The sequence below is a fragment of the Caretta caretta genome, chromosome 15, assembly GCF_965140235.1.
Source record: "Caretta caretta isolate rCarCar2 chromosome 15, rCarCar1.hap1, whole genome shotgun sequence".
NCBI classification, from domain to species: Eukaryota; Metazoa; Chordata; order Testudines; family Cheloniidae; genus Caretta; species Caretta caretta.
This window is the reverse complement of record NC_134220.1, coordinates 23,701,777-23,725,181: the sequence shown is the minus strand read 5'-3', so window position 1 is coordinate 23,725,181 and position 23,405 is coordinate 23,701,777. Positions and strand designations below refer to the sequence as shown.

Here is a 23,405-nt window from a genome sequence, read left to right as displayed (position 1 = left end):
TGCTGGAGGATTCTCTGCTCCTTGAAGTCTTTAAACCACGATTTGAGGACTTCAATAGCTCAGACATAGGTGAGAGGTTTTTCGCAGGAGTGGGTGGGTGAAATTCTGTGGCCTGCGTTGTGCAGGAGGTCAGACTAGATGATCATAATGGTACCTTCTGACCTTAGTATCTATGAATCTATGAATCTAAGAGACCTGGATGGGGCTCCTTCAAGAGCCCCTCAATATCCCCTAGGTAAGGGGTCTCTAGCAAAAAGCAATTCCTAATTCTCTCTCTGCAGGTACTCAGGAAAGACAAGGAGAGCAGAAGGCTCAGAGACAGATAAATTTCATCTGTCAAGTATCAAACACAATATAATCTTTGCAGGATCATCTTTCGCATTATATCCCGCCAATCTCATCTGGATTAGCAGGGGTTGAGTCACCTACCATCCTGAGAATGTTCAGTGGCAGGGATTCATCTCTGGAACATCCTCACTGGGGGGAAAGTCTGTACAAACACAGTTTGTACAGAACCTAACACAGTGAGGTGCAGGTCCATGGTGGGGTTTCAAGGTGCCGTACAATACAACATCATAATTAATAATACATCTCTATGTAACAGACATTCAGTGAAAACATTTAGAAGGAGTTTTGGGTGGGATTTTCAGGAGAGCCTAAGGGAGTTAGACGCCCAAATCCCAGCCTTTATTATAAAGCACAGAGGGTTAAGTGAAAGCTCTTTACAGTGGAGAAATAAATGGCCTTTGTTATAGCGGGCACAGAGCTTTCAAGTTGGAATGCCTGAAGTGAGTTCAGGCTAAGACCCGCTTTCGCTTCCGTTCAGAGGTGAAAGTCCAGTGCTCCATCCCACTTTCTCACCACTCTGAGGATTAATGGAGGTGCTGTGAAACAGCACAGGGTAGAAACGCATAATGGTGCGGAGAGGGATTTACAGTCAGATGCTGGGAAGAATACAGTAAATCCTTTCTTAATTGACCACTCAAAGGACCAAAAAAAATTGGTTGCTTAATAGAGGTAGGCCCTCTAATAAAGGTGGATTAGAATTATACTCTGGGATCCTTTTTGGGAGTCACATAAAACAGAAGGTTGCTGAACAACAGGGGTGTATGGTACAGATTCCACTGTAATTAAAAGGAAAACGTGAAACACTTCAATTGAGATTAGAATATTAAACGTTGAAAGCTCGGTATTCCTCTGTTACTGATCATCAGTTAAGAATTGCATATGTGGAACAAACCATTGCATTTTAAAAATGGAACAATAAAAAAGCTGCTGTAATTTAAAAGCAGCCAATTTACTAGGAGTACAGTTTGCAGCTCCGTCACTTGCTAATCAGTCTGTTAAACATAATAGCCATTCTTGTCTTGAGGCAGTTAATCATGTTGTGAATGCACTTATCAGCACATATTAGAAATACAATACAAGACTTTCTGACAGAGGAATGGATGCAATTACTGCAATCAGTATACATTTAGCTACTGTCTTATCATGCTGTGCTTTTTTTTTTTTTTTTTTTAACTATCCCAGCGGAGATGGAATTTTCTTAGTAAATACAAGTGATGTACTTGAGGGTACTGGTAATAATACCATGCTGCTACAAATGAGGTCAGCTGAGGTGTTTGAGATAACCCTCTTGGTATAAATCAGAAAGGGCTGCTGGCAGTGTATTCTTTGTCAGTCCCCACGCTTTGAAATCTGATGACCTTCAGGATTTGTTGCAGTGCTCATATTTCTCCAAACCCCTCTCACCCCCAGCCATTTGACCATTTCAATATCAGAGATGGTGAATTGTTTGAGTAAGAGATGGATTAGTTGTTGGTGGGAATCTTAAGTTGCCGCATTTAATAGGCCGAAGATGGTTAGAGTGTGTGGATGGGCGCTCTCTTTTTCAGCGCTTCAGTAAAACTTACCAAACAAATAAGTTAGAAACAAGAGATTTCAAATTCCCTGAAAGAGGATATTCAAAAATCACGGAGGCAAATTGCTTCCAGCATAACCATCCACCGTGATAGGTGTAAGTATAACTCTCCTGAAAGAAAAACTGGGACAACAAAATACAAAACTTTCAGCTAATCTGTTTTCCAGAGCTGAGCAATTCGTTTATGGGGGGAAAAATAGATAAAAGACAATATTCTGAAAAGAGATGCATGTAAAGAGGATGATTTTGTGACAGCTGACAGCATTTTTCATAAAGCCTGCTCAATGCTTACCCTAAATGTTAGGACTCTTGATATTTTACATAATTCTTCTGGGCAAAGATGAATTTACTGCCAGTGTTTCGAAGAACCTGCCGTTACACTTCACACTGCTTTCACATGACTTGCTCCATTTTTCTTGGCAGCTGGAAATGTATTTTTTTCGGCAATATAATGATTTTTTAATTGTGTCAAAGGAAAACAAAAAACAGGAACAACTGCAGTGAATAATTGTAAAGGTAAGTTCTGTATGATGTCCTATCCATCTTTACATTAATTAATATTTGTTATTAGCTCCGTGCTTTTATATTATAATAAGGTTGCAAGGGGAAAAAGCAGAGAAAAAAGAAACAAGCCAGAGAAAAAAAAGGGAGAGACGATCCTGTGATTTAGGCTTGGATTCAGGAAGCCTAAATTAGTGCTTTATTGTACTGGGGCCAGAGCCAATAAATTATCACATAGCGTAGAGATCAGTCTATAATTATCTTCAGCACTATTTCACCAGGTCCATCACTAGTGCTCTTCCACACAGAGCCATTCTGTAGTCACCTGTCAATCAAATAACTAAAAGTAAAGACCAAACATTACCAAATGTGTGGAATTCTTCCTCTCCTTTCTGTGCTCCTCATTGACATGATCCATTGCATCAGTGTTCTGTCCTGGGGGACGTTGCTCTTGGATTGGTATTGTAATGTCAGGTGCTTTGCTGTAAATTAGCTCCAGTATAAACAACTCTGGCTGCACTGAAGGAAGTCCCTGGTATTTAACTGTGCCTCTTCCTAAGCGCTCTGAGGTCTGGTCCTCCTTATGCAGGTGAGTAACTTAACTCACACGAGTAATCCCAATGAATCCAGCAAAGTGTCGAGCATCCTCAATGCCCGTTAACTTCACTGAGAGTTAAAGGTGCCCAACTTCTCGACGGGAGGGGGACATTTGATCACCTCAAAGGATAAAGCCCCAAAGAGACATTATACATAGAAATGTAGGGTTGGAATAAGGACCTCTAGGGGTCATCTCGAGCAGCCCTTGTGTTGAGGTAGGACCAAGTATTCTATCATATGGATGAAGGAATGAGAGGGAAGATGGAACATCACTTCCCCCCTTTCCGTTTCTAATTATACCTTCTCAGTTCCCAATGTAATTAACCTTACTTATTACTCCTTTATGACAATGCCCATTTATTCACAGTTGTGACCCGGTCTCCCAGCAATGCCCCACTGCATCCCAGCAACAGCCAGGGCATTGGAATTCATGTCACATGTTGGGGATGTTATTGTATTGTGAGTGTGACTTATCCTCTGAGAAGGTGACCATTCTCTTGACCTCATTTTCATGCCATTATGAAATAATGGTGGAATAATTTTTGAGAGGGGAAATATTAAATTCCCTCCCTGCTGCTAAGTAGATCAGATGCAATATTTATCTTTACAGGTCTAGCAGAGTTCAGATTCATTATTTTGTCAAAAATCCAGAGACACTTTTCATAGAGTAATTTACATTACAAATCTTGGTTATTCTGATACTTTTGGTTTTGCAGTGAGCAATCAGGAACATAAACTGGTATCAAATAACAAAGAAAGCATGTGAAACTATAGTAAGTAGCTTTATTCTGTCAATATATTGAATGTGGACCCTAATCCACTCCCCTATTTGCTCATCTGGGTTGAATTAATCTCCTTTATTAGTTAATATGTAGTAATGCTCAGACACACATATAGTGTCATTTTCAGGGTTTATTAAGTATTTTGAAATCACTAGTGGTGAAAAAAATCAGAACTAAAATTGGTTCATCATAATTGGCCTATAAAGCCAATTTTTTTCATGCCCTACTTAAACCAGGAGATTTGGGGGGCGGTGATGGGGGGAGGTAAACTCATTTGTGGTGAAGTTAATGGGTTAAACTCATCCCTGGTGTAACTCCATTGGCTATGTTGTTATCATTACCACTTATTTTGTTAGCAGATGTGAACTATCCCTAAGACACACATTAAGGATATGTCTACGCTGGCAAGTTTCTGTGTAACAAATTATACCACTTTTATTAAAGTGCTGGAATACAACTGCTGTTGCGTGTTCACACCGTGCGCTGGAGCGCATCCACATTAGCAACTCTTGCAATGGGAAAGAGAGCAGTGCATTGTGGTCACTATCCCACCATGCAACTGGCGGCAGGGTGCTTAGGGAAGGGTTTGCAATGCCTCATGGGACAGGCACAGTGTCGTATGATGCAGATTTCCCAATCCCATTGTTCCATGGGCATCCTACTACATTGCCAGCTGCTTTTCAACTGAAGGAGGGGTGTTTGACAGGGAGGTTGTGCGTGTGTGTGTGTGTGTGTGGAGCGGGGGAGAGAGACAGTGTGTTTTGGGGGACAGAGCGTGTATCAGCATGCTGTCCTGTACGTTCAGACAGTCCACATTAATGGTTTGCTTTGTGTCCCGGAGCAGATCAGCCCAACACGCAAGGGCAGCCGAGTTCAAAACAATGAGCAGAGCAGCCATTTGAGGGATTATGGGACACCTCCGGAGGCCAGTTGATTGCTTCCTGCGCTGTAATATGTTTACACTGCCAATACAGCACTGGAGCCTCTGTGCTGTAAGGCTGACGACTCTCATCGAGGTGTTCTTTTTGCAACCCTGCCACTGAGGAGTTTCTGCGCACTGAGAGGCTTGGCAGTGTGTACACCTCGGGAGTTACACCGCAGAAAGCTGCTTTCCTGCGCAGTAACTTGCCGGTGTAGATAAGGCCCATCTCCTGCTTTGAGCTGTAACAGTAGGTGCAATAGGTTCAAAAGAAGGGATTTTTTAAATGTTCAAAACTTGTAGAAATCTGAACAGAATGTAGGAGGACAAAAATAATTCTTGGCCACATTTTTATTTTTATTTGTTCTTTGATTATTTCATCTATGGACTATTGCAGTAGTTTTCACACTGGGCTCCTGGTGATTTCTATCCACCCTCAGCAAGCAGTTGCAAATGAGGTTGCTTGCTTAATTTTCCAATGTCCTTGCTCTCCGTTATTTCTTTGTTTACACTGGCTGCCCATTAAATTGAGGATTAAGTTCAAGGTGTGGCGAGAGACTTTTAAAGTCCTCCAGCCCCTAGCACTCTTCTCCCTTTGTTCTTGTGTATCTGCTCCAACACACTGGGTCCATTAGTGTCACCATCTGCAGCTCGTCACCACATCCTTTTCATTCACAAATTCAACACGCATAGAGCTTGCATCTTTAGATTCCCTCTGGTTGAATTGTCTCCCCAAGGAGATCCAGCTGTCAGACTAGATTGTCTCTCTAAAATATAAATGGCAACCTGCTTGTGAGTAACTTTTTGCTGTGTCTGAGAGTGGTGGTTTTATTAAAAAAAAAATGTTTGAAATACTTCCATGTTTCTGAATGACTCTAATACTTAGTATTGCCAACTCCAAGCAGTCAGAAATCATGAGTCAGTCTCTCAAAAATTATGAGATTAGGTTAAAAATCGCAAGACGTTAAAGAAATAATAAATGGAGGGTTCTTTTTATTTGCCTTCTGAATTTTGAATCTTTAGGGCACTTCCAGGTCTCATTTTCAAGCTTCTTTCTGTAACCAAGAGGGCTAGAAACTTGTTTAAAAACAATCAAAGCCAAGATTCTTATGTAATCACATGAGTCCTGGAGCTGGGGCTTAAAAAATGCCAAATATTGCAAGACCCTGCAACAGTGTATCCTGGAAATGAGACTATTGTGACTTAGCTCAGTTTTATGTTATACATATAGCTGAGCTACTATCCGACACTACAAAACCATACAATCGTAAATAGTCTGATGAGCCATGTGCTTTAGCTTTCTTTTTTCAGTCTCAGGTCTGTAGTTTGTAATAGAAGGAGTGGGGAGTGTGTGTGTTCCTCAGTGCATACCTAGTGGCCGCTAACTCCTGCACATGGATTCATGGAGGAGCTATTAACAGGTTGGGGATGGATTCCGTTCTCGCCAATCCCTGCATAGATTCTTCACAACAAAGCTCATTTCCTTGGACAGGTTGTGTGGGTAGGTGAATCACCCTCAGTGGGATTCCTCCATATTTCAATATATAGAGCAAATTGTGCTTACAGTGTCGTATCGTAGACAGACCTAGAAGCTGTCCCCTGGCTTTGCAGTGTGTCTCTAGAGACTGGAATTGTGACTGTTGGCTTCTGTTTCATGGATCTGGCATTGGTTTGCTATTTGACTATAAAGTCACTTCGGGCCTGCTCTTATTCTCTTTGAAGGCAGTTGGAATGTTTGCTATAAACTTCATTGGCAGAATGGCTGGGTCATTAAATCGCCCGGTGCCTCAGTTTACCCATCTGCAACATTGGTGGGGCAATACTGGGGCATGGGGAAATGTTTATTATTTATTTATTTATGGTTTATAAAGTGCTTTAAGATCCTTTGAGGAGAAATGCTGTTATATCATCTAATACATCGGAAATATTTTTGAACTCTAAATCATCTGTAGATTAAAACTCAGCCACTGCAGATATGCATGCAGTAAATGTTTTATGGCATATTTTACAGGCTCTGCACAACAATTTGAAAATATACAATGTTATGATGATCTCAAAATGTTTAAGGATTTCTGAACAGGTAAAGGAAAATTATAAATAAGCTGATAAATCAGGAGCTGTTTTGGCTCCAGTGTTTATTAACCATTTTAAGTTCGGCAACATTTCTCCTTATAAATACTTTTTTTCCCCCCTTTTAAACAAAAATAGTTGGTTTTATTCGTATCCAGCATCCGCTAACCCTGACTTCTGCTTCTGTCTAATTGAATGTGTTTGTTAAAATCCCCAGTATGGAGCTTTCTCATGGTGATAAGAGTTCTATTTTAAGAACTATGCAGTACAACAATGAAGAGCTTCTAAGTGGTAGTCAGAAAAATATTCTGGTTTAATTGAAATGTTCTCTGAAACCTAAAGAGCCTCCGTAAAGCTTGAGCCGGGGAAAACTGAAACCAAGGACTGAATGGAGCTGCAGTGCAAATGGGTGCATTGCTCTCAATGAAGCTCCACCCAATCACACCAGAACTGACTTTGATCTGGTAAGTCCTATTTAGTAAAGGCTTGCTAAAATAGTGTCCACGGCCTCTTTTCCTAGCAGGGTTTCCTGCATGCTGTCACAAAGATAGAGGCAAATAAAAACGATTGTCTCAGTTATCTCTGGAGTTGTCATGATGATGTGGATAAAATCAAATAAATGGGATGTCATTGCAAGAGTTAGTGTGAGGGACAGTTGTGAATTGGCAGTGAAGAAAGCTGAGGAGCTTAAAATGTTTGCTCATTTTCTAGATTTATTGTTTTTGGTAGGGAAATGTTGGCTAAGCAAAAATATGGGTAATGTCTGGTCTTGATGGTGTGCTTTGAACAAAAACAGCTGTTTTGTTATTGGGCTATAAGAAATTGCTGTGTCAATCCATACATGATCACCAGATCATGCTGCTTGGCTTCATCCTGCATTCTTTGCACTCTCACAGCAGCGATGGAAGTCCTGAGGTTTAGAGTGTAAAAAAGAACCTGGATCAGGCACCATGAGAGCATCTTCGGACCAGTAGTGGATTGCAATGTAAACTTGAAAACTGAAGTATGGTACCTGCCCTGTCACTGCTAGGTAACAGGGCACAAGACACAGTGAGTGTAAATTGGAGTTTTAAAAATCCATCATGGGGGAATCAGTTTCCAACCACAAAGAGCAAAGTTCCTTCCCTCTCCTCCGCCTTCCCCCTGAAGCTTGCTGAGAACGTGACAATTCTGCCATCAGCCTTTTGGTCCTTCATGTTAAAGACATCTGCCCTTGGTTTTTGCACAGGCCCTGGGGCTGTCAGATCTGGAGTGGCGGCGATGGAGATGAGGGAGAGTATACCGTCTCTACTTCCTTCCCCCTACTGGCAGTAGGAGTGAGTTGGGCGGGTGGCTTCTTTTCAAGGCATTGTACCTGTCTCCAGTCCTCCAAAGAATCATGTGATTCCCCAGGATGTGCTTATTTTGATAACTAAGCCCTAAAAGTCTGGGTTAATCGGAAAGACAATTAAACAATCACTTCAGTCACTAACCCCATCTTTTGAAAGTTATGCAACATATTTTTGTTAAACACACCCAGTGTTCACATTTCAGAAAGTGGCACTTTACGAAGCTTAACCTGCAGGATAGTATGGAAATCCTCCTCTCGGCTCAAAAATGAGGAGATTTTTGTTTGAAATTTCCATATATGCACTGAAGAGAGAGGGAATATGCTGAGGGCCCGATTTTCCTCCATTAGAAACTATTGGAATCTAAGTGTCTTCAATGGGAGAAGGATTTTTTACAGAGGTGCTATTGCCCAACTGCAGCTGTGATTGACTTTAGCTGGAGTTTTGGGTGCTCAGCGTTTCCAAACAGCTGTTGAAATATGGGGCCTGATCCTGTAGCTCTTTGCTCTTGATCAACAAATATATATACAAGAAGTCCCACGGAGATCAAAGGAGTAAGGCTTGGACTACTGACATGTTCTGAACCTTACCTGTCTCAGGTCCTATTCCTGTTCACATTGAATTCAATGGGAATTTGACATTAACTTCAGGGGGAGCAGGAATAGGTCTTTATTAACTTTAAAATGATCCAAAATATTCTCAAATGACATGACATCAAAGACATTTATTATTATTAACTAGTTCACACTCATTTTTTTTTCACAATTTCCCACTGCTGTGTGTGTCTCATAAACAGACTGTTATTTACTGAAAACATTGTGTCATGAATTAATGAAAAATCATGATTTGTTCTTAAAAGCCAACACCACTAACATAACTTTCTGGTTTTTATGAAAACTGAATTGTTGACGGAATTTGACAACAAACTCTCAATAACCCAGCGATGCACCTAACCTAGCCGCATTTCAGAACTTGCTTTGCTGTCATCTTCCACTGCGACACTGTGAATATTTCATTCTTTACAAAAAGCAGACACCAGCCTCTTCAGGTACATTCGCAATCCAGATCTTTGTTAAAAGAATCTGATTCTGATAACTCTGCCTTCTTTTGTTTATAAAAGGTAACTACTAACTAGTCAGGTTTCAACTATCATTATGACATAAATCATAGTATGATATTGATCCAGTATTTAGATTGCTAATGCTATAATTCCTGTGTTCCGCCTAAAGAAATATGTTAAATATAAAGTGAATCCAGTCATATTTCAATAACAATAATTGATTTTCTAGTGCTTATTAATGCCTTTGCATTAGAGTTGTAGTACATTTTCAAAGTAACCTATAAGTTTGCTAAATGAGCCCATGCAATTCACATATTAATAATATTGATCTAATATTGTAGTGAATATACAGAGCCATCGGTTTTTAAGATAGAGATTTTAAAAGGTATCCTTTACTGCCACTTGCAAGGTTAAGGTAAAAGAAAAGTGTGTGTGTGTTTGAAAAAAAAAGTACCATGACAGTTCATTGTTTTTTGGTAATGAAGGTCAATAGAGGTAACAATTAGTCTAAATATCAGGCTTGATTTCAAAAACACCTAAGTGACTTAATAGCACAAATACTATGGACTTTTAGGGGAACTCATGCTCTTAAGGCACTTGGGTGGGATTTTCAATAGCACCGATAGTCTCTATCTGGAGTCGTGGTCCAGGATTTGTCCCACTGGAAGCCCATTCTTGATTGGAGACATCCATTGTCTCAAGGTGGGCAAATGCTCTTTACTGCATTAATAGAACTCAGTTTTAGAACTGAGTTTTAGAAGGAAATATTTAAAGCTTCAGCCCTGCAAGTGATATCACATAGGAAGATGGCTGCCTCTCCATTGCTGTATCTTCATGGAGGTCCATGCAAGTCAGCAGGGCTCTGCTTGGGTACGTTGACCTGCCTGTGCAATGTGAGGTGCAGGATTGGGGCCCAAAACCTTATTCTGGAATTTAACCAGATTGTGTTGTCCAAATTAATTGCCATTAAATATATTTCTGGATCTTATGAAAATTGCATTTGGAATGTATTTGGCATGGGTTTCTAAATCATATCCCAGAAACCATATGTTCCAGGACAGGAACACAGAGTTACACAAACCTCCCAATGATTTTGTAGTGCATGGAGCAATGACAAGTCTGAAAATGGCCCACGGCCACTTTCTGTTGGAGACCTGGCAGAATCCATTAAATACATTTGAGGTGAGACATTTTGGGAAGCTGAGTAAAATCATCAAAATCTTGAGGGGTTCTTCATCTGCCCTGGGAAAGAGATATTATGACAGTGCAATTACAGTAGAATGTAGGATTATAAATAAGACGGTGTTTTGATGAACAAGGCCTCCTTACTTCAGGCTGTGAGAAGAAATAAAACTGAGCCATGCTTCCTTTTTCTCCTCTCCAGAAAGAAAAATGTCTCATGAATGTCTCACGTCTGAAACACTGGGTTGGATTCATCAAAGGGAGTTAGTAATTACCAAATTGAGAGAATCATGAAGCGCTTTTCTAAATTTGAAAGGCTCATCAAGAATAGATCAGGAGCAGGCAAAATTAATAGTTATGAACTCATTTCCATAGAAATGGACTTATTAGCAAGCATGCCAGCTGCCTAAAATTATAAGGTCTTTTCCTCCTGCTTGCAGGAAATAATCTTACTTTTATTTAAAAAGAAAAGTTAGACTTTATTTTTTATTGCTCTTCTAAACTGGGTTTGGCAAAGTTCTTGCAAGATAGCAGACGCTTTGACTAGACAGTAAAAATGGAGGAGAAGGAAGATGAAGGAAGGGAGAGAAGAAAAGAAACTTACAACCCTCGGATTCCATGAGCACCTCTCTGCTGCAAACTTGTTTAGACAAAGATGGAATGGGCTGCAAGAAAGAGTTGCCAGGTCTTAGGACAGAGTTTGGTTTAATAGGATTTAATGGCTGATAATAGTATGAGTTACACTCTTCTCCTTTGCTGGTAGAATTTCCACTTCCATGGCATTTTATCTTTGCTGGACACTTAAAGAACATCAGTGACCCAGAGGATGTGAGAGCCAACTTCTCAATATTGGTCACAAAGTACAGAGTAGGCCAAGGAGAAATCGAAGATTTGCCATGACAGGACAGAGCGTCTTTAAAAAGAAAAGATGGAACAGAAAGGCATGTAGATAATCCCCACTACTGAAGGTGGGAACTTTAAGACAGAGTATCATGGCTGGTAAATAGAGGTTGATGAAGTCTGAAGAAAGTAAATACTAAATTCTCAGGGATTGATTCTGATTTATTTGAGATTTTACTCCAGCCTACCTCCAGTTGCTTCAGTGGAGTTTACTTCTGATTTGCCCCAGTGTAAAGGAGAGATGCTCCAGGTCTTTAGTGCCCTGGATTTAAGAATTTCAGAGTTCCTGAATTAACTACTGAGAGGCCTGCTGACAACACACTATTATTGAAAACAGTTAATACATTGCTTTATGTATCAATATGCATTAAGTGTCAGTCTTCCTGCTATTGGAAACACAAGAATCTATAGATGAGGGATAGAACAAGGACTGTAGGGACAGAAGGGAGGCCATGAACTGAGGAAGAAAGAAATTGACTTTTAAAGCTTTATCATTTGTTCGCAATAGCTGTAACCTGGGAAGAGATCTGGAGCAAAGTCTGTGGACTGATCGTACGCCTCTCCGTGGGAGACTCCATGTCCCAGATACTATAGCACGTGGCATTGCTCTGAGGGCTAGATCTTTGTTTTGAAGAGTGAAAAAGAGAGACCACAGTTTTGGAGACAATTCGCTGACCTGCTGTCAAGAAAGTAATTTGTAGCACTGCCGATGAATAAAGTAGTGCAGGGGCTTGAATGCCATTTTGTGAAAGCTGTGTACTTGGTGGAGGAACTCTCTAAATGAAACCTAATTAGAACACAGTGAATCTGGCACATCAGTACAGCTCTTTTAGCAGTCTTCCAAAAAAAAAAAAGAAAAAAGCTGGTGCCCTCTTTTGAAATGTTGACATCTTTCGGTACATTTAAATTGCTTCAGAAACAAAGCAGGAAGCATTTGACTAGCAATATTTTTTTCATTTAAGTAATGGCAGAGAATTTTCCTGGCAAACTGGATTCCGCCAGCACCCTTTTTTCCTGTTTTGTAGTTTCCGATTGTTCATTTCAAGTCAGGGACTGTGTGTGTGTGTGTTTGTGTTAACTGATCAGGAATTTTTTGACACTAGATTTCTTCACAGAAAATGTCAAGCTGTTGAAACTTTTCATGGAAATTGTATCTGTTTTGATGAAGGTTTCATTGGGAAAGTTGCTCAGTTTGAGAATGGGATTTCTGGTTAAAATCAGAGAGTGAGACCTCAGAATAGCCAATGGTCTGTTGGTTAGGGTGCAGGAGACTCAGGTTCAAGTCTTTTCTCTAAATTAGGTAGAGTAGAGATTGGAACCTGCTTCTCCCCTGTCTCACACGAATGCGCTGACCGCTGAGATAGTGGCTATCCTGTGGTCAGGGCCCCCACTGAAATTTTTCATGAAATGGAATTCTTGATTTCCTGCCAATCCTAGTGAGTGTATCTGATGTTCTCCTTTTGTATTCTATGTCGGAATTTAAATCTGATTTCAAGCAATTGGAGTATACAGAGGTATCTATCTTTAAATGAAAGTTAGAACTTCGCCTGTTTACAGAGGCAGTGGCCATTTTTCTCCCTGACAGTCTCTGCAGTCTGTTATATATAGGCTCAGATTAGATTTTTATTGGTAAATGTTGGTAAACATTGATTTCACAGTTCACACACAAGCCGACGAAAAAAATGTTTCCACTGATGGTGATTGAAAACTACAGATAGGCAAAATAAGAAAAGTGCTGCTTGAGAACTTATGGGAGTTTGATTTAAGAATATTTATATATCTGTATATTTCAATTTGAGGTTTGTAATTTCTTTTAACAGTTATAAAGCTTTAACTTTCTGAATGTCAGTGTCTGCTGTTATTAAATGATTTCCTGTCAATGTGAAAATTTAAATTGATAAAAATAGAAAAAATACTTAAAATAAACAAAGCTATCATCTGTCAAAATTACAAAAATATAAAAATGTAATTCTGCCAAGTCTAGCTGTATACAGAACACACACGCGCTGTTTTTGCCTAGAATCAGAGATACGTAGGACTGGAAGGGACCTCAAGAAGTCATCAAGTCCAGCCCCCGTGTGCTGAGGGAGGACCAGGTAAACCTTGATGACTATGGAGACTTGTTAATTCTTGCTGTTGTCTTTAACATAACATTGGCCATTTAGACTGTAAGTGTATAGTTTTTCTCTGGATACAGAAAAACAGAAGAGGATAACAGAGTCATGGGTTGAGCACAAAACAGCTGTCAGCATGACATCATGACATTGTTCGTTTAGCTCGGTTTTTGACAGAGCTTGTGGTGTACTGAAATGCTACCTAGTCTTACTAATTACTTTAGAGATGAATCCTAACCAGAACTGTAGGTCCAAAGAGTTTTTAAGAATTCTGAACCCAGTTCTGAATTTTTTTTCAGTTAGTCCCTTTTGGGGTAATGGGTTGAACCGAAACTCCAGATCCAGACACACCCAGAGGGTTCAAAATTTGAATCTAGAATTTGTATCCAGGGCTGATCTCTAAATTTAATTTCTGACTTATGACTGTATTCTGTCTGTGACTAAGTGAAACAAATAGTTAGAAGTAATGAGCAGGGTCCCGTACTATTGAATTCTGCATTATGCTGACAATATTTTTCTGCAGAAATTGAGACGTTTCTAATTATATCCCTGACTTTGTATAGCGTAATTTGTCTTTGGCATCTTGTTGGTAGTCTGGTTGGTCACCCAGGCGATGCATTAATAGCTTCTAGCCTTGCCTGAGGGTAGAGAAGATAAATGAACATTAAGGTCTCTGCACTGCACTTTCACTTCAGAGCAGCAGTATAAGAAAGTTAAAGCTATGCATTGATAGACTTTTCTGCAGTATTACTTTAGACTAGTTTAGTGGACTCGAGCATTTTGGGCAAAAATCATCTTAAAAAAGCAGTAGTGTTGTAGTTGTGGGAGTGAGAGCCGGGCATTTGTAAGGGGGGTAGTGTTTCCCAGTAGGTAGATCATTCAACTTGGCTTTAGGAGACCTCGGTTCCATTCCTGTCTTTGTCACTGATCTGTTGTGTGGCTGTGGGCAAGTCCTTGTACCTAAGGCCTTGTCTACACTATGGGGGGGGAGGGAGATTGATCTATTCACGTAGCTGAAGTCGACATACTTAGATCTACTCACCGCGGGGGCCACGCTTTGCGATGTCAATGGGAGACACTCTCCCGTCGACTCCCCTTCCGCTTCTCGTTCAGGTGGAGTACAGGAGTTGATGGGAGAGCGATCTGCGGTTGATTTAGCGGGTCTTCACTAGACCCGCTAAATCGACCGTCAGTGCATCGATTGCAGTGTGTGGATCCCCTGGTAAGTGTGGACAAGCCCTCAGTGTCGTTCTTAATAAAAGAAACAGAAATAAGTCACAAACAGAGTTTGAATGCTTTGCATTTACATCCACTTTTAATCTTTTATTCCCAGATGACCAAAATAAAACGATCTTCATACAATTACAAGTGTGCATCAGCAACAAGCAATATATTCCCATGAACTGAAAATACGGATAATGTAACCGCACGTTTTTGTGATGTATAATTAGCACAAATCCATTTTTTGCATGGAGATAAAGGCCAGTTCATATTTGAATGAGGGGGAAAAAAAAAAAAGCTGAGAGCTCATTTCTGGTGCAACATGAGGAAAGACCAAACATTCTACTGTTTCCGAACGTCAGTATTTGCAACAACCAAATGATAGTGGTACCTGAATAAACAATTTAGCAACATCTGTGCCGTGTGGTGTCCGGGGCTTATATTACAGGTTCATTGAGATTACTTAGAATTAAAGTCTGAGTTTAATGGGAAACATGCTTCCTTTCCAGAAAGCTAAAAGATAGATTGTCAGCTCATCTATAAAGTATAGCCATTGCCCACTGGATTGTTTGATTTAGTCTTTTATCAACTTCTATAGCCTATGGGTTAGCCTAGTGGTTCTCAAACTGTGGGTCAGGATCTCAAAGTGGGTTGTGACCCCTTTTTAATGGGGTCGCCAGGGCTGGCGTTAGATTTGCTGGGGCTCGGAGCTGAAGCCGAAGTCCGAGCCCCACTGCCCAGGACTGAAGCTCTCAACTTCAGCACCCCCCCAGGGCCTCAGGGCTTTGGCCCCCGTCCTGGGTCAGCAGGCTTGGGCTTCAGTCCCTGCTGCGATCATGTAGTAATTTTTGTTGTCAGAAGGAGGTCACGATGCAATGAAGTTTGAGAATCCCTGTATAAGCCTATAGGCTTAAAGTTAACTTTTAAGTATAAGGATAAGATATAGGTATAAGACAACAATATAAGAAGACTACAGGCCCAAACCCATAAGACATTAGCTTAAGTAATTAGCATAAGTTAGGCCTATTAAGCATTAGCATAAGCAAAATGATCAACAGTGACCCTAAATCCCAATATTGCATAAGAGATAATTTTGCTAGAAATTCTTATGAAATTCCGCAAAATGCTGATTGGTAACTGCAGAAAGTCAGATGATGCCAGTTTGGCTGTTTTGGGATAGGAACGTGAGTGAGGGTTTTCAACCCTCCAGGACTGTCCTGGAGTCTCCAAGAATTAAAGATTAATTTTTAATTAAAAATTATGTCATGTGGTGAAACCTCCGGGAATACATCCAACCAAAAATTGGCAACTCTAACATGAGCAGAAGCTTAACCTCAGTATTGCTATAGTAACTAATTGACATATATGCTAATATATCTGAAATAATTAATATTTGAACATACAGAATCAGGACACCCCAACATTATTAGAATGAGGAAGTGAGTTATGGGCAAAGGAGGCTGAACACTCTGATGAATATTCATAGCAGCCATTTATGGCTAACCACGGCCTAGAGTCTAGACAACTGAGACCTCAACCATTGGAATCACTTGACATGCAAGATATAGGATTGGACACTTGTGGACCACCACCTGTTTTTCTACTCTGGGTCTTCACAAGGATTGTGTGAGTGTGCATATGAATGGCGCTGGATGTAAAATTAATATTGCATTACTGTTGCATTCTGGTTTGGGTCGGAACATTTGTGAGTTTACTAATTGTGTCAATACAACTATTAAAAGGTCAAAAGCTTTTTCCTCAGTGAGTGTTGCAACTGTGCACGTTGGGGTTTCCAATTAAACCGTAACCAACCGATTTCCAACTCTCTGGACTCTTGGAACTGAAGCCTGTCAAACCTAGGATGTTAATTTGTCGATTGGAGATTTTTAAATAATTAATACACAATCAATAGATCAGGCAACGTTTCCTGAAGTCTGCATGTTGAATTTGATAATTTCCCTACTGGAAAGAAAAAAAACCTGTTGCAATTTATTTTGTGCTTGACATTTCGCTGATGCTTCATTTTAAATTGCACTTAATGTGCATTTTGTTTTCCAGAGCAAACATCTCCTTCTATGAGATCTTGCAGATGGACTTTGAAATTGACAATAGCAGTAGCCTGGCAGGAGCTCAGCAAATTACCTGGCAGGTGGAATACCCCAGAGAAGACTCGATGAGTGAACTGGTGGTCTCAGAGATCTTTGTCAGCCAAACAACATTTGCAGGAATTGTTCCTCTTGCAATGGTAAGAAACTGCTGCTTTGTTTTTCAAATGCTTCTTTTGATTCCTTTCAGTACTCAAGGAAACATGAACCATTTTTTTAATTTGCTACTTCCTATGCATCTGCTGAAAATGGTTTAAATGCAAAAACTACATTTCAATAATATTTTATTTACCTGATATACCATAATGGCTCCTTGGAAACCATTAGAGTCTATTGTGCAAATTCTTTTCTGTTAGTGGATTATTGGCCTGGTACATAGTAACAACTCCTCTGGAGCTGTTGTCTTCTGTTGTGTTAATGCGACTGCCATGCATGCTCACTAAGGCTAAATGCTACAATTAGTTATGACATTTTCATTTAAATAAATTAGCCCACATGTGTAGAAAAATTCATTTATAAGCCAGACAACTGGGCCATATTTTGCTTTGCTTTTCCCCAAAGCACTCAAATGCACAAGACTAAATCACCGACCAGCGGGCTGCAAAATGTCAATTTAATAAAAAACTCATTTTGAGTTATACAGTGGGGACACAAAATCGTTTCTAAAGACTTAGATTTTTAGATTTAGAGAGAGGCCCTGTTTCCAAAGCAGGGTGTAATATGTGTGGTCAAAAAAACCTAACCCCCGCTTTTTTTCATGTAAGTGGCTACTTGTGTACTCAAATGCAGCTTGTTATATGGACCTTTGGTGTGACTGTGGGACCAGTTTTGGGCCCCACACTACAAGAAGGATGTGGATAAATTGGAGAGAGTCCAGCGAAGGGCAACAAAAATGATTAGGGGTCTGGAACACATGACTTATGAGGAGAGGCTGAGGGAGCTGGGATTGTTTAGCCTGCAGAAGAGAAGAATGAGGGGGGATTTGATAGCTGCTTTCAACTACCTGAAAGGGGGTTCCAAAGAGGATGGCTCTAGACTGTTCTCAATGGTAGCAGATGACAGAACGAGGAGTAATGGTCTCAAGTTGCAGTGGGGGAGGTTTAGATTGGATATTAGGAAAAACTTTTTCACTAAGAGGGTGGTGAAACACTGGAATGCGTTACCTAGGGAGGTGGTAGAATCTCCTTCCTTAGAGGTTTTTAAGGTCAGGCTTGACAAAGCCCTGGCTGGGATGATTTAACTGGGAATTGGTCCTGCTTCGAGCAGGGGGTTGGACTAGATGACCTTCTGGGGTCCCTTCCAACCCTGATATTCTATGATTCTATGATTCTATGACCTCTGTTGCTAGAACTTTTTGCTGGTTGCAAATCAATTGCATTTAAATGCAGTTACACTGGTGTAAAGCAGATGTAACAGAATGGTGAATTAGGCCCTGTCTGCAGAACTTCCTTTGAGAAATTGTCCTAAAGATCTTATGAAGGATTAATTTTTTTCCTGCTTAATTTGATTTAAAAAATTATGAATTTAATGATAAATTTCAATCTACTGATACATTTTAAATCTCTCCCCACCCCAGTCCTGGGAAAGGAAGTTAATTTTTTTTCTTGTTCCTCTACCACCTAATCAACAAAAATCCAAACATTCCAAGTCAGCTGTAACTCACGAAAGCTCATGCTCAAATAAATCTGTTAGTCTCTAAGGTTCCATAAGTATTCCTTTTCTTTTTGCGGATACAGACTAACACGGCTGCTACTCTGAAACCTCTCCACAAATGTTACCCTGTCCTTCTGGGAGAGAAGAAAAGGAGGAGAGCAGTAAATACAGACAAAGATCTAGTCAGGACTCTTTTGTGTTCTCACTGACAATGTCTAAACTTGCTGGATATCCAGCGATAGAAAAAAAAATACAAGTGAGGTATTTTACAGGGTGATTTTTTGGGAGGCTTTCCTGGAACATATAAATAAGTGATCAGTACACTTAGAGGAGACTGAGCAAAACTAAAATAAACTGGAGGTGATGTTGTCAATTATTAGTGATGATTCAGGTTGTAATACTAATGTACAGTGAGGGATAAACAATACCACTGTTATACAATACAAGTTGTTTGAAATGGCTCATAAGATATTTACACTACTAAGAGTGCTACCGGTACATAGTAGAGTTGGGTTCAAATCAGCAGCCCTCTGGAGGTGAACTTTCAAAGGTGCATAATGTATGTTTGGATCAGAAATTTGCAATTGGTCCTGCTTTCTCTATAATAGTCCCCCGCTCCCTCTAATCGCTGAATTGGCCACTGGTGCCTATTTCTAACCCCGGATCTCTGAATGTTGGTCAGAGGTTTGTAGTCCTGATCTACAGATGCATCTTAATTTTGCTGCTCATATTCTCATCTCTTATTTTACATCATGATGGGGAAAAAAACCTGAAGTGTAATATATATATATATATATATAGAGAGAGAGAGAGAGAGAGAGAGAGTAAAATATATATATATATATATATAAATATATATATATATATATATTTACGTATTTTTGTCTCCTTTTGGGACATCCTAATGTTTCTTCATATGGTCACAGTCCTTAGTGATGTTTTTCATCAGTAGCTCAGCTATCTCCCTCTGACTGCAAGCTTCTTTGCCTGGCTGGCCCTAGGCTAACAGAAGAGTCTGAGATAGCAGTAGCAAGAACAACAGATTTTATTTGCATTCCTTCCTCTCATATTTGCTCATTTGTGGTGCTGCTTCACTTCACTTCAAGACAAGCTCCAGCCTGTGTTGCTGAACTGGGAACAAAAGCCAATGCACCATACACTATCATGTTCTGTTCAGTGAAACCAAGGTGTTACAGAAAGTTCTTGAAAAGTTAAGAAAATATATTTTAATGTTCTTCTTGAGGGGTTCCTCAACTCCTTCCATCACTAATAAGTCAATTTTATTGTAAATTTTTTCCTACCGTTTCCTGAACTACATAGAATCTGTAAATAAATATCATCTCATATATTTTTGTCCCTTAGAAGAACACTATAAAGGTATATCAAAATGCAGTGGGTTTTAAACTCCTTGTTTCTACATTGAATGTAAATTACTTGGGGGGGTCCCTTTAATTTCTTGACTGTTCTAATTTTCCTATACAAAACGTAGAGCCAAATGCAAGCTCATTGGCTTGAGAGACGTTGCATGAATGTGAAAAGAGGAGTTGGTCCTTAGTTTGTGGGATCAGGTATTTTGATGACCTCAAAATCCCATGGCCAGTGAAAAATAATTAAGTCTTTGTAATTTCCTGTACAAATTCACTTTGTGTATAAATCGGACCATCGGCACTGTGTAAAGCTAAACTGTATACTGAAAAATGTCTTGTCAGGAAGAGTTTTGCAGGTGGCTACCATTATAATTCGCTGAAAACTGGAACTCTAAGTCTGGTTTACATTGTTTGAGACCTCTGTATGTTTGTTGAGGGAAAACTAAACAAACAAAACCAGACTGTGGAATTGTGCAGAGCATTAGGGACCCTTCTTAATAAAGACTGAAACTGAAGTTAAATTCCTAGATCTTTCTGTTGGTCAGGATAAATAAGCCCCATGCTCATGCCAGAACAAACAGGGTTTCTCTTACACATGGTTCAGTATCTCACTAGTGTTTTCTGCTGCTGCTGCTGGTAGGGCCAATCATAAGTACATCTGTAACTTTTTCAAGGCTTTCCTGGAATACAAAATAAAAAGAGCAAGAGCCCTCTATGATCAACATTCCCTCATTGCCGGGTTGTCAGGACCAAGATGTGGGTGGATTGACCTGGTGGTTAGACCCAGAGCCCAACTTATTGGTTAGAGAAAGGGACAGGAGCCAGAGCCATGGACGAGAGCTGGAGTAAGGAACCAGAATCAAGCCAAGGGGTCAGAGCCAGAAATCAGTAGCTGGAGTCAGAAGCTAGGCAAGAGAGCAGGGCAAGGTGGAATGAAGCAGGACAAGGACAAGGCTGGAGAGGCTGGATACAAGGCAGAAGCATGGCTGGGTATGGGGGCAATTGCAGACTTGCTGCTGATGCTGCTGAGCTTAAGTGCAGACTTGTTGGCTCCTATTGACAGCCAGGTGAGCTGGCCACTTGGGCAGGCCGGGAAAAAGGGCGATTCTGCTGCAGTCCATCTTGGCTCATTAACCTGCCCGAAGGCTGAGCCACCTAACCGCAAGCTAAGCTGGGGAAACTCAACCCCATGGTTCCTGAGAATGATGGTGGCAGTCGTAGTGGTAGGGATCGTTCTCCATTACCTAAACTTATTTTTCTTCTAGATAAAGTAGGTGTGGTGGGTCTCATGCTAGCATTTGTGTAATAGTCTGATCAAAAGAGCTGATTTCTTGCTTCGGTGGGGTTTACGAATCATCTCTCATGAAATCTTGTGTGTTAACATTCACAGTTGGTAGGAAGTTTAAGAGATTAGATTTGTGTCTGTAAGATGTGAAAACATACAGTTGATTTCTGCATATTATGTAGCAAAACAGGGCTCCATATCAGCAGACAATCCTGCTGTACTGTGCAGAAAGGTGCTGCATGCCCCTGGCTGCAAAGTACACTAGTCCCTTTGTTTAAAATCATTGGTGCATTAAAGAGCAGTGCTTTGAGATTGCTAACAGAGAAGGGCCTTGTACAGCTGAAATGTAACTCACTCTTACATAGTTAATCACTTTGGGTCCCAGTAAGAAAAAGTGCAGGCTTGTAATGCAAGATGTACATTTTGATTCATTAGTTGGGGGTGAGGGGGCAAGCTTATGGCACAAGTAATTTCCTTATTGGGCGTAGGCGGCATTAAGGTTTCAACATACAGTATCTTTATATGAAAAGGAGATGTGGGTGTGGAGAACACTAATTATTGCACAAATGCTAATCGAGAAATCGGTATGCAAATGTCATTAGGAATTCGCTGTGAATTTGCGAACAAATAAGACAGTTCCTGGTTTCTCAGAAATAGAGGAAAACCCCAACCAGGAGAACGGGTGGTACAGTCAGCTGCCAATTCTAAAACCACGAACCCAATTGCATCTGGCATTCAGCAGTAGTGCCCAAGAAGTACAAATCTACTTACATCTACATGGGTATGTTCTGAACAAGACTGAAACGTCTTCAAGTTTGTGCGAAACTAATGAACTGAAATACCTATTTATTTATTTATGTATTTATTATGGGCAACTGGGCAGCTTTCAAAGATTTCCTCATTGAATAATACTCAAAGTGTCCATTGGAACCATTTATTGTGACGTGCACCTTCTTGGTTTAAATCCAAATAGCAGTTGGACCCCACTTACACAGTTTGAGGAGAAGTTATATTGTTTTGCAGCTTTGAAGTGGCCCAGCCAACAGCTCTTGGTATTATTCTGTTTTACCAGTAACTATGAAATAATCTGATTTTTTTTGAGTGGAGAAGTGTGGAAGAACAAGGCTAAAATATAATTTTGGAATTCTGGGAATGCCTGAAAAACTTGAATCTATCTCCATTTGGAAGATCATCCATATAATTTTAACTCCAAAGCACTGTTTTCACTTTTTTAATATTTTGAATCTAATTTTGATTAGAACAAATACAATAAATATGTTCACAAACAGCAGAAAATCTAAACATTTTCCTGCTGGGACACAGGGAGTTTTCTCCACAATTTGAAGCAATAATTCCTTGCTCTCCTGATAATGATAAAGTCCAATTTGAATGACTGTGTGGAACAAAATAAAGTAAAATTTATTATGGAAGTGATCAGACCATTTTACTATATTAGGACTGGGACAGTTTAATTTTAGTTAGTAGAATTTACTTTCTGATCGCCACATCTCTAATTCCAGATGTAACATATGCATTGCAGGGAGTAATGGAAAAGATGAGGTAGAATAGCAGGCCACCTCCAACTGATTTGGTAATGAAGTGACTTCTCATGAAATGAGAAAATAGCAAGGTGGTTGATCACAGTTGTTTATGGCCTGCACTTGACTCAAGAATGGATTTGGATGACCGCTGTGACAGGCCTACTGCTGTTGCAAAAGGATATCAGTCTACTTTAAGATGAGCTGTTCTTATAAATCAGCTACCCATAGAGAGGTTTCTCTCCTTTAGTGGCACATGGTGGGAATGCTCTAGTTAGGCTATATCATCATTTCCATCATACACCTGCTAGAGAAAATATGGAAAAGGAGGTAACTCGCTGTGCATCCTCTGGCTGGGCCATAAAGCCAAAGTTATGGGAGGTTAAAGGAGGTCAGGTGACTGTAGATAGACAAAGGTAATTCATCCAAGACATCTGGATGAACACTCCTCCTCTTACAAAAATGCCATTAGCACTTTCATCTTTTGTCTGATGCAAAAGGGGACGTGTTGCCTCCTAATATCCTGCTGGACCATTGGTTCAGTACTGGCTTAAATGGAACAGGACCACTTACTGAATCATTCGCACCACTTCCCCTAAACGAGGTTGTGAACTCAAGACGACATTGCTGCATGGATTTTCTACCTTTTTAGAAACACACCACAACTGTTTTGGGCAGATCTGTCTGTGGCTTCCAATTCTCTTGGCCAACATTCCCAACACAACTTTCATCTTTTTTCTTTTATGTTGAGCTTGTCAGCCTGGGAAGTGATTTTTTTTTGATGTATTTGAAGGTAGGAAAGAATTAATTTCACACGATACTGAGTTATATGCATACCGTTTGTAGGAGGGCAACATACAGC

General features: G+C 40.1%; 1 protein-coding gene across 5 annotated transcripts in view; it reads left to right on the top strand.

Moving 5' to 3' along the window:
* The window catches only part of TMEM132B (transmembrane protein 132B), a 421,597-nt gene that overhangs the window by 294,470 nt on the left and 103,722 nt on the right, over positions 1–23,405 (top strand). For all 5 annotated transcript variants that reach the window (XM_075120021.1, XM_048821144.2, XM_075120018.1 and 2 more), the window contains one exon: positions 16,654–16,840. In XM_075120021.1, coding sequence (XP_074976122.1) covers positions 16,654–16,840 — 187 coding nt within the window. The remainder of the gene's footprint in view (positions 1–16,653; positions 16,841–23,405) is intronic.